This window comes from Sinocyclocheilus rhinocerous, unplaced genomic scaffold (genome assembly GCF_001515625.1).
Source record: "Sinocyclocheilus rhinocerous isolate Xijiao unplaced genomic scaffold, SAMN03320098_v1.1 scaffold1004, whole genome shotgun sequence".
NCBI lineage: Eukaryota > Metazoa > Chordata > Actinopteri > Cypriniformes > Cyprinidae > Sinocyclocheilus > Sinocyclocheilus rhinocerous.
The window spans coordinates 1495533-1514345 of NW_015627248.1; the positions used below are offsets into that span (position 1 = coordinate 1495533).

Here is an 18813-nt window from a genome sequence, read left to right on the forward strand (position 1 = left end):
ACCATACGGCCTGTGCATCCTCACAACCAGCATGACATACAGGATCTAGAGGTCAGGGAGTATTATGTAAGATTAATATTTCGCTCTTTAGTTGATTTGAAGGTCAAAAACAAATCTCTGTGTTCAAGCCTGATACATCTCAAAAGATTGCATCTTAGGTATTCATGCACTTAAGCACAATGGTGACCAGGGGTTGGCTCGTTGCACCACTCAAGGTCACCATGATTCTTTTGTTTCTTGTTTTATACAACCACCTTTTCAAGCCAAATGTCCAAGGTAATTACTTTCAAAGCACTGACACGCCAGTCTCTGGGTTATTATGGCTAGTTATTTTGCTTTGCGCGGCTGACCAATTAAATCACTGTAAAATTATGTATGAGCCGGTCTTTGGTTTTCAAGTAAAGGTTAATGGAAACGAGGCATCTGAGGCATTACACGCTGTCATCAAATCACTGACCAGCAACCACAGTGGCATTTTTCTATTGTTTTCTAAGCAAACGGCTGGTTAATTTTTACACTAATCTTCCAGAAACAACAATGGACAAAGCCGGCAAAACAGGGTGAGATCATCTTGTAGTCTGCCATGTGTGCTATGAAACTAATTCCATCTAATTCACAGGATGTAAACGGTTGAGTATGTTACTGAACATAAAATCTAGCGTTAGTTCTGGCAGGTCACGTTAGTCAAGCTCGCATCAGCTGACTCTCAGCTGATCCCCATCAACCTATGGGAATACGACACCTATCTAAGCATTCATATATAAGGTCCCTCAGTATTAACAGCAGTTTTCGCATTGCTCAATAGCTAATTACCCTTCTCCATCCCCAACTCCTCCGCTGTCAGTCAGGATTCAGCCTTCTGATTCTCTTATTCTAATTCTAAAATGTGTACATAACATTATTGAACTTTAACGATATCTGCAATACATTTATGTTGGTTCTGTTCTGTTTACCCTGGGGGCTTATCGCTGCTCTCCCTGCTCTCATCCATGCTAGGCTGCATGGATGCGCAGGTAGTTCTTGCCCAGAATGGAACCATACCGCCAATCCAAACTGTATTCTAATTGTCAATCATCTTTGACGATAGTGGTCCTGACAGAAACACATCTGAGAGATGGCGATAGTAACATTACAGTATGACAGTCTGATGTTTATTACAAAGGCAAGAAAAATTTCTGCCTGAAAAGGCACTTGCAAGGTATTAGTAAAGGCCAATTGAAGCACTTTTCTTTGTGATGGGCTGATATATTAAAGAGATGCTGAAATATAGTATGCTGATTTATTAAAAAGACACTAATCTCAAATTGTCTCTTACCTAGTTTGGAGTGTCCGAAACAAAATACACAGCCGTCCGCTCCATTGACTACAGACTGGATGACCTCAGCCACAGTTCCTGCACAAACCTCTGCCTGCCAGGAAACAGAGAACAGCCAATCAAATTCATGCACTGCAAAAATAACTAAAAGAAAAAAAATGCATGACTTAAATTAAATAAAGGATTTTTGATTGTTTTTTTTTCTAACTTGATTTCGATAAAAATTATCTAAAATATTTAAACAAAAGAAATTTACTTGAGAAGATTTGTTTTCAGAGAATGTACTGTAACTTTGATAAAAGTGTGATAAAAGCAGTTTTTTCACTTAATATTTTTATTTTTGCTATTTCATGTAAAAATCATTTTGAATAAAAGTGTCTGCTAAATGAATACATTTTAATGTAAATTATTTTTTAAAGATATTTTAGTTACAGAACATGTGCAAAAAAACAAACAAACAAACAAAAAATCTTCTGTCCTTGTTTTATCAACTACCCATTCATGCTTTGTGGTTAAAGATCTGGGTTGGTAACCTTGTATGTACAAATCCCATAAGGGGTGACATATAAACAACTGCCATTTTGCCTTTAACCTTAATCAGCATTGTGAGGAACCTCAGGCTGCTCCAGAGGGACTGTCCCTGTATTAACAACATATTGTTGATTTGTACAACAGTGTTGGGCAAGTTACTCTGAAAATGTAATCAAATTACTGATTACTGATTACTCCTTAATTTATTTGATTTAGATATTTTATGTTTAGATATTTCTAATAATTTCGAATAATTTTATTCTCCCGCATCCCGCACACACACAAGCGTCTACCCGCCGCACCAGCACTCACCCATCTTGTCCCGCGCCGCACTCTGTTGCGTCGGGTCTCGCGGGAGCAAGTCTCTAATCCACTGGCACTTGACTGGACAGTGCGTGAGCTACATCCTTTTTACAGTCTCTTTGTACAATGAAACGATTGTTTTTGCAATTCCGTTTGGTGACTCTAGTGGCAGAAATTACACACTGCATGTTTAATGGTTACCACAAACTTTAAAGAGTAGGTCATATGAGTTTTCGAAAAATATATTTTTTGCAGTTTGTAACGTAGCTATCCTTCAATGTAAACAGTCTGCAAAGTTGTTAATCAAAAAGTGCATGATAAATAAAGATGTTTTTCAAAAGAAAGAGTCGACTCTGAACCGACTTAACGAGTCGTCATATTTTTGTATCTTCTGCCTGTTACCTATATACGTCACAAGATAAGACATTTACATAATCCCCGCCTGCCCGTGAAGTATGAACACTCTGACCGGCCCACAAACACTTCCGCTAGTTAGTGTGTTTACATCATGTCGAGAAGACGCTGTGTTTTCAGCCTTACTGGGCATACTAACACAGTTCCCACACGTGCACCTCAAATAAGTAAATAATAATAATGAATGCAATAAATCTGCTGTCATATCAAGTACCACATACAAAGTTTAAACTCACCACTGAGAAACGTCCTGATCAAGTCATGCTTGCGATGGAGTTTCCGTTGAGCGACTGCATCGGTATCATCCTCGGACTCGGGCTCGAATTGATAAGGTAATATCGATGCTATTTTTGTAACCTTATAGCATCTTTGTTTACAAGTAACCCTCCGGAGCAAAAAAAATAATTATTGTAATAGGCGTTTCGTTTCCGCAGAGTAGGCTTATGGAAGGGAGGGGTTTACAGACCGTAAGCTCAGGACTGCTTCGAATGAATCGTTTCGACATCATTGAAAAGTTATTCTAATATTAAATGTATATTCTGAGAAAATTACAATGTTTTATGACCTTGGATGCATTTAAACCTGTTGTCGGGGACTCCAACACAATATTAGGACACTTTAAAATACCATATGACCTGCTCTTTAAAAGTAGTAACTATCTCTCACCTGAGAGGCATCATGGGAGAAGGCTGCATCAAATGCAAACATCTTTGGAGGAACCTGGTTGGAGCTGCCACGTTTCTGAGTTTGATTCTGCTGAGAATTAACTGCTGGATCCATGATGGTCACCTGCTTCTTACGAGAATCGACCTTCAGGAACGAGCTGGACTCTGCTGCGCTGACAGGCGATGAAGGACATACGCGTACCATCACTTTAACCTGCACACAAATACAACAACATCTGCTCAGTAATACAGCATATCAAAGTGGCATGTTGCACAGCAACAACCTCTCTGCGAGTAACACCACAACCAATGTTTTTGTGAACAAAACAACATTCTGCTTGAGGGAGAACAAGCTTTTTAAGTAGGTTTATGGCTTTGTCAAGGGTTGACAGATTGTGGAAAGTTTGCATCTCCTTTCTGAACACTTCTCCTATAAAAGCACCTTGCCCGTTTCAAGTGGAACTTTTTGAAACTATAAACACCCCAAACTTTAACATGTTTATGCCATTTATACCATTTTTGACAGAACTGTGTGCTACTTAGAGAGTTATTCATAACTCTTTAATATTTCCCAGTCAAATATGTGGAGACACCAGGCAAGCATTAAAACTCAATAATGCTGCAAAATGCAGTTGCAAGATTAAGGAAAAGGTACGCCAAGTAACTTCAGCTGAAGTTTAGTTTGAGGAACTTATATTTACATAAAAACTTCCTCTAAATAATAGAGCATAATAATAGCACAGTCTACAAAAAGTGTTGTGTATAGTCAATACGTCTGGATAAACAGACTGCGCATCCACCAAATGTTAGATAAATCTAATAGCTGAACATTTACTTGTTACTTGAAACTCATTCTCCAACTACGTTTAAATAATGTAATAAATCATCTAATATAACCTATGTACCCTTCCATATGTGTCTCACATACACGCATAATAGACATCAAACCTAATGCCGTGTTTATAAGCGTGTGCTCAGTAAAACCATCATTGACTGAATGTAATTACAGATTAGTGGACTAGAACACACAAGTGATTGTTGGAGCTCTGCAGAAAGACAGGGGATAAATCTTGGGTTTCCTTCCAACTCAAACTTGGAGTGTGATACTAGAAGCCCATCTAAAGACTGCAAAATCTGATCTAAAGACTGATCTTTCACCATTCCTTTGCAGTCTAGACACAATGACAATGGTCAGACATACTTGACTCACAACACAGATATTCAGGACAACAAGGCTGCATTTATTTGCTCCAAAAAATACAGTAAAAATGATAATATTGTGAAATGTTATTAAAATTTTAAATTGTTTTAAAATGTAACATATTCCTGTGATGCATCATTACTCTGGGTTTGTTTGATTTTTAAATTTTTTTGGACTTTGTTCTTTTGAACAGCATTCATTTGAAACAGAAATCTTCCGTAACATTATGTATTTAATGTCACTTTTGAATCAATTTAATGCATCCTTGCGAAACAGTGCATTATGAAATATCTTCAAATAACTGGACTACACATATTCACACTAAATAAATAGCCCAGGATGAAATGTTGACCTATTTAATGCCTCATCCCATTTATAAATGCCTCCCTGAAGTAAATTCTCCTTGGTTCTCTATAAACTGTGACTAATACGCTTTCTCTCTGAGTCCTTGCTTGTTATGAAGATACGGAAATGTGGTCACAGAGCAGCTCAAGGGGCAGTTATAACATCTGTCATGCTGTGAAACGTAATTACTGAAATCAAAGCATTAAAGATTAAATTTCAAGTTAAGTACATATTCAAACATAAATTTTTTCTGACCCTAGAACAGTACAGCAGTTCAGCATGTCTTCTCAATGCAAAGCCAAAATCAAAGCAGCAGACATACAGTAATTACTTTAGAAATCCAATCTCGACGCCATATGGATTAGCAACTATAATACCATCATCATTACACTGATAGACATTTTGATAAAGCAGGAAATTTGCTTCTCTAGAGTATCAGAGTTATTCAGGCATCTATTTGTTCTGAAGCATTGTGATTATTGGTTTACCTTTAGATGATTGTTTTAGTGCACAAAGATAATGAAAGCATCTCTCAAGATATATTTTTTTCTAATTTATAGATCAATAAGTGATTTGAGATCATATGTAGAGGAGATTTCTCTGTTATTGCCTCTGGACGGGAGAGAGAATCCTATAACAGTTCAAGTGGATTTCACCAAGATCATTATATTAAATGACAATTTCCGATTTTTTTTCTTTTTCCAATTTTTAAATAAGGACAATAGATGAAATGGTTTATACCAATTGCTCTTTCATTTCCGCAATGAAATGAAAACATTTAGATTTGCATTTATTTTGTAATTTATATTATTTCTGAAACCTCATAGATAGGTATAATTGATTTTGTATAGAAAATTATATTAATAATAATAATAATAATAATACACAAACCGTGTATAATTGTTTTGCATTACACACAATTCAATTAATATATATTCATATATATTTTTTAAAACAATGCAGAAGAGATTTATACCAACAGAAGCTACTAAGAGGCTATTTAATATGCAAGAATTAATTACATTTAATTTGAATATCAACTTGTCAGATGTTACTCCTAAATTTCCTTAGCAGAAATAAATACATAAATAAATAAATATTTATATACAATAACAGAATAAAATGAAAAATAAATTAAATTAATTTTGAAGAGAAATACATACTAAAATCATACTAAAATCTCTGACTTTTGATTGCAAACTTTTGTATCTTGGCAAATCTGAGCACAGTCCAGATGTCTTCACATGACATTTCTAGTATGACATCTTAAAGGAAAGATCTGAGAAGCAGGAAACTACAAGAAACAAGTAAAAAATTGTACATTTTTGCCTTCTCTGCATGGGAACAGACTTCCAGGAATGTCATTATGGTGTGTTAAATATTTCATCCTGGTGTTATTTAATAGCAAAGTAAACCCTGCCTACAGTTTTTGCATATTGCACCTGAATTATGCATTAGGTGCATTGTTGAGGACACATCACACACAACACTTCTGGACTAACCTGCTGAATATGTGCGCACAAATCAGGACAGCTCTTTTGTAGTCTGGGAAAAGAGGAATGCCTGACCTTTGACGCTGTAATGATACAGTCATTTCATGCATTGCCACATCAACCTAATCCACGTGGCAGCATTTCTAGCAATGCAGCAGTAGATACAGCCTGACTTATCTATACAAGCCTATGCGGTCTACTTTTGCGGTAAAGCTCCTCTTTGAGCCATAGTGATAAGTCTCAACACCAATAGCCTCAAACCGGCTCAGATCTAATAACGTGCTGGCAGACAGAATTGAATGAAAGCCCTTTCTACACCCACAGTCCCTGCACTACAAAGAGTCATGCCTTTTTCTGTTCCCAATAACCAATCCTCCCAGGTTTGTTTAGTCACGTCCGGCATCTCTAAGCCCATTTACCACAAATAGAATTTCTTCTGTTTGGTGATTTGCAACCCATTGCCTGCATTGAGCCTCTGATTTTCAGAAGCAGGGATAAGATCACAGTAGGGGGGCTCATTAGGCAGCATATGCGGCTGGATGGAGGACGAGGAGGTGGTGGTTGTCTCTCTATGAGCTCTCACGGCTCTTGTGGGTGTGAGCAGTTTGGATAAAGCAGCACGACTAATTAAAGGAGATGCTCTCTTCTGGGTTATTACAGGTCTTTAAGAACACTGGAGCGAGAGCCAAACCCACATACTCACTCAGTGGTGCCCACATAGCTACTGTTTCTCATCATTACATTATAAAACCTCATTTTATTCATCCCTAAATAAGATACAATAGCCCCATGAGTGACACTTAAAGCATACAGATGTCACTGTATTATAAGCTAACAAATAACCAGATGAGATATGCAAACAAATAATGCTTTTCTCATTTCTGACTTAACTTTTGTTGACCATATTTGCTATTACTTTCAATCAGATGATCCCAAGGTGAATTTAGCGCATATTGTTTTTGCTTTAAGAACCAGCATAGACTGCAGTGTTACCTGTACTGTTTTCCAATAGCTTAATCTTCATCACCACGGCAAAATATTTCATATTTTGATATATTGATATATTAAATATTTCATATACTGATATTTCATATATTTCATATTTTGCCTGAGTCGTCAAAATGAGTTTGTTTTGAATTTGATATAGGTTAACAATAATACAGTGCACCGCAAAACAGTGGCAAACCCCCCCCACACTTTTACTTAATTGTTTCGGCAGCGTGCACACGTAAACAAACACAATACGCGTCATGTGTAGGCTGATTCATTAACAAATGATTCTAATGATTTGTTTCTTTTTAGTAAATCAAAAACATACAACGCAATCTGTGTGATCTTTTTTTACAGTCTATGGTGTGTAGACCAATTCACAAACAAATGACTCTTATAATCGGTTTGTTTTTAGTCAGTTTCAAGAACAACTGACCCTTATGAGCCGGATCTTTTAAAGGAATCAAATATATACAGAGCGAACAGTGAGTCGTTCAAAGGACGAGGTTACTGAATCAACATCTGACTCGCTTTGATTCAGTTGACTCTTCAGTTTTCAGTGATGCCCATATCAAATTACGCACGTTTTGTGATAAAATGAATGAATGAATCTTGGTTACCTTAAGGTCACTTCCTGGTGAAAGCATTTGCACACTTGTATGGGATTTGTGCATAGATTATGATACCATTTGTTCATTGCTTATATATTTATTTTGTTTCTGCATACATGTTATGCTTTATTCCCTGATATTTACAGGAGAGTTAAGAAAAATATCATGATGAAATGCCATTTGAACACTTTTCATTTCAACAATTGATTTGATTTATATCATGACATTTGAAGTATGAACCAGGGATGCACAGATCTTATCCAGCTACTTATATGCTTGTAGCCATGCAGAGAAAGCAAGCTTCATATTTTATAGTGGGCTGAAAGATCCCCTCTTGGATTACTCTATAGAATCATTAAGCCTGCAGTTGATATGTCCATTATAATAGATAGATTAGGGCAGAACAGGACTTTATCTCTGCTATTTTCGATATACATGTTGCCCCTTGGTAATATTATTAGAAAATACGGGATTAGCTTCCACTGTTATGCAGATGATACTCAACTATATATCTCAACACAAGCTTTAATCTGTTATCTTCCAGACAGGGTCTGCAAAGTTGAATTAAAAAGACATTTACATGTAATATAACGTTGTGAATCATTCGCTGGTGTCATATTTCCTTGCCGTGTAAACTGATATTCTGTTTTACACAGTTAAATTATCACAAGAATATTGGGATGAATATTTCAGACTATTGAATTCACATGCGCTCTGCTCACTCCATGATGCCTGTAAGGTGTTTTTCTTTAACACCTCAGTTTTAGAAAGCGCTGTTAAAAATTGATTAGCCACTGAATATAATTTTTTTTTCAAGGTCAGTGCCTGCACTGTCCAGAAGATTGATGAATCTGTCAAACTCACAGGATTCCTATAAAACCACCAGAAATGTGGATAGTGAGGAATGGGAAGAGTCTCAGAGATGAAACAGGATTTAGGAAAAGATTCGCTTTGACAGCTTTGATCTGTTAAATTCAATGGATATATGTACAAATGTAGCATCCAGATGTGTTTGAAAATCACCCATCAATTGCTTTATCATTAGCAAGATAATGGAGATGCCCTTGGTATTTAATCTAGTCACACTGTCATAAAACCCTGATGGTGCAAATCATGTTCACTGTGTGAATTGGTGCGAAACCGCAAGGCTAGAGATGAAAGAGCAACATCATTCACACACAAACATTCAGAATGAATTCTTAATTATATTCACATCATCATGGAAGAAGAATGTCACATGTAAATTTGCCAGAGTGAAAATCACAATTTTATTTCAGATACTGTTTTTTATTTAATTAGTTCTACTCAGTGCAAATACGAATTATATATCTGTGTTTTTCATCTCTGTCTCAAAGCCGATCACTTTCTTTGGGCGCCACAAAAGCAACCGTATAGAGCAGCTACACCCATCAATATCTTATCGCACAATGTTCTTATATCCAAAGGCCACTGTTACAGCCTTGTCCCTTGAGAAAGGTGACATTTTTCGGCTGCAAATGCCAGAATTTGCATTGCCCACCATCCTGCTTATGTTCCGGTTGACTGGCGAACGATTCATTTTAGTTTGCCAGCACAACGCACAACATGCAGCCTAAATGTGGGTGTTGTTTACAGATGAACGCAAGCTGTTCCAATGCAAGATGACTTTTTATGAACTCACCGAAAGTTCTCAGTATGTGGTTAATTATGAGTCTCTCAAAATCAGCTTTCAAAAATTTGACAGAAGATGCTTTTGACAAACCCACAGCCATATGAGCTGGTTCTGTTTAGTTAGACTTTTTGGGAGGTGCCAGCACTAGATATCATGACCCGAATCGTCACAGACTGAGTCCAAACACAAATGAATATCCCCCATCCTCTGATGTCTGAGAGGAATTCCAGATATGCTGGTTTCCCTGCGATACGCTGAAGATCAGGATCAACTTTCACCATGCGGGGCTCCTCCGCTGTCATTGCTCGTACCAATGCATGCGTTTGACGGATTTTGTCTGTACGAGAGCTTACTCGGGTGGTTTTAAATGAAAAAAACAACAACTGATAGCAGAAATCAGTGATGCGAACGGTGTGCTGACTGAGCATGTAAATTGATAAAGGAATGTAGCCGTAAAGACAGGACAGAGAGACAGACAGAGTGACAGAGGGCTGAAGACTTTCCATTATGTTTGGTTGAGGGTACTGAAATAGCTTTTGCAGGGTATAATGATGCTGGTTTACTAGCGATTCAACTGAATGGTTTTCTGATCTGTGTGGTTAAGGCGTTGGACTTAAGATTCAATGGACAAATTTCCTCGTGGGTTCGAACCCCACTCCTGGTAGATCAGTGTGAATTTTAAACAGAAAACAGTAATTTGGCTGAACAGTATGTGGTTATTTTACAAACAAATTAGTTTCTCAAAACTAGTTCTTAAGTACCAGTAAAAGCAACAAAGGGTTACTTTGCATTACAAAGTGATCAGGATGGCTGAGTTAAGGTGTTGACTTAAGAGTCAATGGACAAATGTCCTCATGGGTTCAGACCCCAATCCTGATAAATCAATGTCAATTTCAAAAAGAATATAGCAAAGTGGCTGTGTTGGAAATTGAACTGAGGTGTTTCCTATAAGATCCAACAGACAAATGAGGATTCAAACTCCAATCAACTAACTTCTTGACTATATTGAGTTTCGGTAATAACGTTGTTGAATATCCTGCCTTTGTATTCATTCAAAATGGATTTTACATCAAATGTGAGGAACAAATCAGGATTTATACAGGCAGAAACTGACGTGAAAATCTTCTTTCACATACATCAACAGTTCAACATTGAACCAGCTGAACCATAAGAACATATTTGTGGGCATTATGTAAGTAGAGTTAATTTGTTTACACGTTTTGTTTTATTTTATCTCATTTCGGAAATTGTTATACGTTCACATTAAGGATCATTATATGCACGCCTTAAATGGGGCCCCTAGAAGGTTCTGGTTCATGATCTCTTTTCACCATTCCTCTCTTAACCAAGACATTTAACCTCGGGTTGCTTCAGGAGGTCCGTTCCTGTAATAAACACCCTGTACTTCCATCTGTTAGGAAGGAAAGTATATGCTAAATGACTACTATATTAACAATAGCCTTATGGACCAGCCAGGACAGATGAGAAGAACACCCAATAATGTAGTATGTCATATCAAAGGTATATGTTCCTCTGCCTTCATGCATCTTAAACCTCTCTTCACCTGCATCTCTCCTGCAGCAGAACACTTTCACCTGTGTACATGTACTGTATTCTGCAGGCAACATTCTCTCGTATCCACCCCATATGTTCTCTCACGCTGCCAAATCACAGATCTGATGCCGACATTTCTCAGCTAGCTGTGTTTTATGACGCCTGTGTCACAAAATTAAGACTGAAGGTGCTTTCATTTCACCATTTATTATCATTTTGGCCCAGTTTACACCTGATATTAAAGTGATAGATTGTCCAAAAAGCAAAATATTGTCATCATTTACTCACCCTAAAGTAATTTCAAACGTGCATGACTTTATTTCTTCTGTGGAACAAAATGCATGGAATCCATAGAAAATGCATCTCCTGTAAGCACCTTTTGTGGGAAAGACCTCTATTTTTGAACAGATATTAATACCAGGTGAACACGCGGTTATTTTCTTGTTTAATTATATTAAAATGTGTCTGTTTTGCCTCCATCCTGTTGCCCATTTGAGTCTGCTGTCCTTGGCCCTTTGTTTTCAGTTAATGAGCTCACCTTTGAGCTCTGAGCAAGATACAAAAGAAACGAGATGCCATCACATGTTCAATCGATCCAGCCTTAACGCCCCAGTCCTGCCTATCTCATCAGAACTTACACAGCAGTGCTGACAAATGAGGCTCTGTGTTCCTTCAGGTAGCATGCAAATATCATGGCAAAAACACCAACCAGGGAGGCTGAGTGCTTAAGGCACTGTGCTTCCAATGGAGTTCCACTGGACAAATGTCCTTGTGGATTCAAACCCCACTCCTGGTAGATAATGTCAATTCTAGCTTAAATGAATCATTCATCAAACTAATCAAGAAAACCTGCTTTATCTTATAGTGATGAGAGAAAGCAGACTCTTGAATGCATATTATAGAAGCTATTTCTAACCTACAACCCAATAAAAAACACCAGGATGGCCGAGTGGTTAAGGTGTTGGGTTTAAGATCCAATGGACAAAACCAAAAACTATAAACAGTTATGGAAAAACTACATTACTTCTGTCCTACAGCAGATAGTTAATTTGAACAAAGAACTGATGGACAAAACGCCAAAGTTTGAATAAGAAACAACATATTTCAGAGTATCTTTAACAAAAGCAGATCAGGATGGCTGAGTGGTTAAGGTGTTGGACTTATGATCCGTGGGTTCGAACCCCACTCCTGGTAGCAGGATTTAAGGTGGACACTAAAGTGATAATCTGTGGCAAACTATAGTTGGTCCACAAGAGAGAGTTATTTGTAACAATGTTAAAGATTAAAAGCTACATAAGCATGATTCTCTAAACTTGAATGTGTTAAACTATGCTTCCTTCAAGTGCACCTGTTACATGAAGTGAGTGATTAACTTTAAACTTTTCCATAAATTGTGTAATTAAAATGATTGAAACACAGCGTGTAAAATTAAAATAACTTCCAAATCCATTTATTACCATTCACTACAAACCTGCTTTCCAAGACGTTTCAAATTGACATGCCAACGTCTCTCTGTATTCTGCAACTAGGTTATCATCCAAAATTTTTCTCACTTCGCTTTATCATTAATGTGCTCGAAACGCGTAATTATGATTATTCCAACTACACTAGAAGGGGACATTAGCATTGGTAGGTGACCATTGCTGCTAGAGCTAAGTAAATAATAAAAGTAGCCTATTCTATGTTGATTAGGTGTTGAAATGAATCTGTTTAGCTTGCAAAAGCATTTACATATGTTCATATGTTGGTGAAAAACAGACTTAATAAGAGTAAAGACTAATAAAACAACAAGATCTAAAAGCAGACATTTTTGCTACATTATTAAAGATCGTACCTTGCCCATGCCAGGAGTGTCTTTAACTTTGTTGACTGCCCGTAAGAGGCAGGGCGGAGCAGGGGGCGGAGACACCTGCAGGATGCCGCTGAAGTTGGTGGGAAAAAGGGGTGGATCACATGCCACAGGGGGCGCAGGGAGCTGCTTCTTCTTCTTGGAAGATAGATTCAATTTCTGGGCAGCCCTGAGGATAAACAAACACAAGCAAAGTTAAAACTAGAACAGATGTGTATATGTATAAAAACGCTGCGACCCCTTGGCTGTTTACATTTATTTAAAGTTTTTGTTTGTTTAGGGAAAGTGTTCTGTATTGCAAGTTTAAATACAGCTTGCAAAGTTCAAATGTAACAATGCAGACCAAAACTGATTTTGTGAGCAATCAAGCAAAGCGGTACAGTTTACGTTTTTCTGTGAATTTCTTGTGTCCATCTCAAAACAGACTGATGAAGATTTGTGAATTGTTAAATGCTCTTTCAAGTCATTACATACACGCCACAGCCAATCAGCAGAGAAAAGAGACATCTGTAAGGTCTTCAATGCCACAACAACAGCATTTCCAGCATTCTTGTACTGCTGAATGCTCACAGAGAACAGGCGAATCTGAACTTACTCAGGAGAGAACAACAGAGAGAAAGAGAGCGAGAAAGAAAAGTACAAGTCAAAGCTGAATATTGTTATGAAATGAAACCCTAAGCCATGCTCCAGAATATCTAAAATTGGACAGACAAGATCAACACCATAAAACAGAACCAGGATGGCCGAGTAGTTAAGGCATTGGACTTAAGATCCAATGAATGTATATCCTCATGGATTCGAACTTAAACTGCTTTTATGTTGTCAATACGTTAGAAAAGTAAAAAATCTGACAGGGGCCAATTGTGACTACTTGGACTTGAACTTGAAAATGGTTGTCTATGCCTTCACTGACCACCAAACCTCAACATTGTCCTTACAAATGGGGTCCAAGTAACTTATTTCTCCATGCATCAAGAAATCACAAACAGTGGCAACCAAAGTAATTGAGTTGATCCATCTTCACAGGATGATTGTACTCGTGGATATCAGGTGAAATCCTTGTGTATTTAATGCTTGAAGAAATATTGAGAATGGCTTTGACTCAGGAGCAGGAGAAGTGAGGGTCGATTGATTCTAACCATGGTCTCGCTGCCTGTTAGAGACTGTTTCAATTGGCTCTTAGAGAAGTATTGATCAATCAGTCTAGCATTTTCACCTGACCAAGCATATCTGTGCAGATGCTCATCACAGCCTCATTTAGACTCCCACTGGATCAGGGATCGGATGATGGAGGCTGAAAAACTGAAACACCTCAAGTGGTCAAATACAAAGAGACATAAAGGATTTTAGTGCAGGGATGAAGAGAGTGGTGATCCGAAAATATGGCATGGCATGGGATAAATAATTAGTTTATTTGTTGCTAGGGACCCAGAAAAGGATTGCAAAACATATTTTCCAGACCCTAATCTATTTATTATTGTTTTTATTGTATTGTATTCTATTGTATTATTGTTAAAATATTTCAATTTACACCCATGATTATGCCCATAAAAGACAGAGGAAAAGCGGCATAGAAGTAGGTCTGTATATGTTCTCCCATACAAAAAAACAAGTTCCCCCAAGTTCCATTTTATTTATATTAAGGCTACTTTGCAAGAAATAATAATAATAATAATAAAACGTGTACTGCTTCAGGTGCATGAAAAAAAAAAGATTAGGATTACTATCTGCTCCATAAAGATTCCAACTAAAAAGCCTAGTAGAATTATTATTTTTGTATTATTATTAATTTTTTTTACATTTTCAAAGTTACTGTTTTGATGCAAAAACAGTATTAAAACCTTTTTATAGACTATTTTAGTCTGAATCTGTATTCACTGTGTGGATATAAATATTGTAAAGACCTTAGTAGTAAGTAAGAAAGAAAGGTTAACCAGCTTTACCAAAAAGACCATGCTGGTTGACAACAGCAGGCTACAGTAGCCCACCTACCAGATGTGCACTAACCAGCACTGAAATTCATGCTGGTCTAAGCAGATCTTTTCAGCAGGAAAGACAATTAGGCTGCTCTTTTCTATTTGGGTGCACATTCTAAAGGTCTTGTTGGTGCGTCTGGCAGTGATGCTTTAATGAACTGAACAGAGCTAGAAAGGTAAGAGACATCAAACACAACATGACAGGGCAGATCTACACTCCAAACTTCAACACAGACATCATCACAAACTTCCTCCCAAGGGATCCAGAGGATGCGTGAGTCAAATTTTCCCAGATTAGCAGAAGGAAAGTGTCAGTTATTTCACTTTGCAGTAGTATTACCTTGAAGCACAATCAGTCATTTTGAAGCTCTCCACCTTTGCCAACTTGTGCAAATCTATTCAAGGTCAAAGATACAGACAGGAGAGAAAGACAGCTCACAATACAGGCATCTGCGGTAGCTCAGGTCTCCTGGCACTAAAATCACTTCACATCATATAGAAATACACCTTCAGCCTCTGGCTATCGTAGAAAAAATCGAGAACTGTGGTTCAGACCTGCTATTTGATAAAGCAAAGAAAATATTTTACGAACTGATCAAATTTCTGTCGAGAGGAGTGGAGAGAAGTGGTTACTGTAAGGGAAAAAATTGAGGCAACAATAATAAACACCCTGGCAGATAAGAGCAGGTTAAAATATAGCTGGAAGTAATAATAACACTCAGTGTTTGTGTATAAATCAGGTCTAGAGATACAGTTACCGTGCAAGCTATGAAATCATCAGACTGAGCATTCTGGACGCCAACGGTATGAGAAAACTTCCTTAGAAATGAGACAAATTATCACCTGGATTCATTGTCAGGGATATGAAGTGTGTGTTTGTGTATAAAAGATGTGTGTAACCCCCTAAGGCTTGTGACAAAGTACATGGCTGTGCTCCACGACGATGTGTGAAGTGCAAAGTGAGGTAATTATTGACACTCATTAATGTCAGAAAAACAGTTTTCTCTCTCACACACATCGTTAACGAACACAATGACCAAATCCTTAATGAGCTGGCAAGGAAAGTCTTGTAAAGTTTGACGCAAACTGTTGTCTCCACCATGTGCTTCTAATTTGAGCCCTCTTGTCCTACATAAATAAACATAGCTTACCGTTCATTGTTACCTGCCTGAGACAGACCTGAGGAAACTAGATGGAAATTATTCTTGTTAAAAGCCAAAACACGTCAACAGGGAAATTGTATGAAAATTAGGAGGACACTTTGCTTGAATTGGCTTGAACCAAACTCAGGCGAGATGTGAATGTGTTATTTTGAAGAGGCGTTAATGAGATTTCCTTAAATAGCTTCTTAGAGGAACACTCTGATTTAGAAAACAGAAAACATCTCTCCTTCTCATCATCATCTCCAAAAAAGTACAACTTACATAATCATTAAGTCATCCTAACCCTCATAAGCACATAATGCAATATATAAACACAAAATAAAATCATTTAGCCATTAAATTAAAGCACAGTCACAAATATATAAACAATAAACTGTACAAAACACACTGCCATGATGCTAGGGAGTTCTAGGTGGTTGCCATGGCATTACCATTCAGTTGTTAAATTCTTCTGTTTATCAACATGTTGCTATGGAGTTGCTAGGGTGTTTTGGATAGTTGCCAGGGCATTGACGTACAGTTGCTAAGGCCTTCTGTTTGTCAGCCTGTTGCTGTAGCATTGCTAGGATGTTCTGGGTGGTTGTCAGGGCTGTTGCTACAGTTGCTAAGATATTTTGCCTGTCAGCATGTTTCTATGCTGTTGCTAGGGTGTTCTGAGTTGTTGCCAGGGCATTGCCATACAGTTGCTAAGATCTTCTGATTGTCAATATGTTGCCTATGGAGTTGCTAGGGTGTTCTAGGTGGTTGCCAGGGCATTGCCATACAGTTGCTAAGGTCTTCTGGTTGTCAGGATGTTGCTATGGAGTTGCTAGGGTGTTCTGGGTGGTTGCCAGGGCATTGCCATACAGTTGCTAAGGTCTTCTGGTTGTCAGGATGTTGCTAGGGTGTTCTGGGTGGTTGCCAGGGCATTGCCATGCAGTTGCAAAGATTGTTTGGTTGTCAGCATGTTGCTATGGCGTTGCTAGGATGTTACAGGTGGCTACCAGGCCATTAGTATGTGATTGCTAAGGTAAATGTATCTGAAGTAAAGGCCTGTTCACACTAAGAACAATAACTATATTATATTAATATTGTTCTTGTGGTGCTATGCAGTTACTAGGTGGTTAGTTTTGAACTATACGCTCAAAGCATACACTCAAAAAGGTGAATATTTATTTTATAATGAGTTTTTATCATAAATCTGACCTCCACATAGTCTCATCTTAGATTTCTTGAGTAGTAGAAACCTACCCAAAGTAAGTCCCAATAAAACTATACACCAAATTAACTCAAACAAATGTAAATATTTAGACAAAATGTTAGAGAATTTTGTTTCACCTTAGCAAACAGCATTAGCAAGACATTTCAGTCCAGTGAGGCTAGAGAAAAAGATTACTTGTTTCTCACCTGTCCATCATTTAGGGGGCCCGAGGAGCCCTAAGTGTCCAGTTCTGTCTTCCTGTCCGCCTTTAAACAGGTGTCCACCAGATTGAATGTGTAGTCTGACAGCTCATCAGGAATCCATTAGTTCTCCGTGTTGTGCTATTTGTGTATGGTACATAATGTTGAGCGTCCTCTAATGTATCCGCAGCAGATCGACCGAAGCGGTTCCTCGGCAATAAACAGATAGCTTAATCCCCACACCTGAGCACTCCTGACTGCCTACGCTCCGGCTCGCCAATCTCATCTCTCCCTCTCTTCCTCTCTCTCACACTTTGACCATATCTTACTCAGTTTCTCTCCCCCATGTCTCTGTTTGGCTTATTCTTCTGATTGCATTGTCCAGGAAAAGATGTCCAGGCTCAAGAAGAAGCGAGACCGGGCGAGAACATCCAAACAGGAAGCAGGGAAGACACAGAGAGGAACAACATCACATTGCTGCCTCTCAGCCCCTGTGCTCAGCTGATAATGTCTACTATTCAATCCCCCCACCAATCTCGTTCTCTCTCTCGCTCGCTCTTTCTCACTCTCTCCATCTGTAACATACCTCACACTTTTCCAAGGATTTCTTTTCAACACCACAGGCAACAGTAAAGTTGGACCCAGTGCTCTGGCACCTCTGCACTCACTATTTCCATACTGTTCCACAAAATCAGACAGCAATGGCCGCAAACTAAATGACACCAGAATACATGTCCAATGTTCTGAAAGGGGGATATATAATACAGGTAGAATCGAACTGCAAAGAGCTCGTGGGAAATTCTCTTCATGTTTAGGCTGCACAGATTTGAGAATGAGAGCAAGAACATATGTTAAGAAGAGACATTTATCTACAAACTGCTATGGAAGCCGAAGACATGTGCACATCAAACAAGAAAAAGTGAAAAGGAAAAGTGAAAAAAAAAAATCAAGGCAATATGATTCATTCATGTCTTCCCAGCTTACAAAGAACATTCTCACAAGTTTCACTAACATTTTTTAAAAGTTATATAATTGTTAGGACAAAACATTCTTAAAGTAATGATTATGAAACATTCTTAGCACTTTATTAATATTTGATATACGTTCTCATAATGTTGAGAGAAAGCGTTCTTAGAACAACATTCTCAAAATGTCCTCATGATGTTATATGCACTTGATGAACTTTCTAAGAAACATTTTTTGTAACCATTAAACAACGTTCTAATCATGACAAGAAAACGTAACATTTAAACATTCCTAGAATATAAAAAAATAAACATACAAATAACATTATATTTTGGGTGATAAAGTTAGTAGAATGCTGTAAGAAATCTTTTTGTAACATTTATATATATATATATATATATATATA

At 37.7% G+C, this 18813-nt stretch overlaps 1 protein-coding gene across 1 annotated transcript in view; it reads right to left on the reverse strand.

The window, feature by feature from the left end:
- The window catches only part of LOC107725844 (kinesin-like protein KIF26B), a 96233-nt gene that overhangs the window by 14458 nt on the left and 62962 nt on the right, over positions 1-18813 (reverse strand). Inside the window, exons 5-7 of the mRNA XM_016535246.1 lie at positions 12908-13091; positions 3230-3442; positions 1316-1409 (exon numbers count right to left, since the gene is read on the reverse strand). Of these exons, the coding sequence (XP_016390732.1) occupies positions 1316-1409; positions 3230-3442; positions 12908-13091 (491 nt within the window). The remainder of the gene's footprint in view (positions 1-1315; positions 1410-3229; positions 3443-12907; positions 13092-18813) is intronic.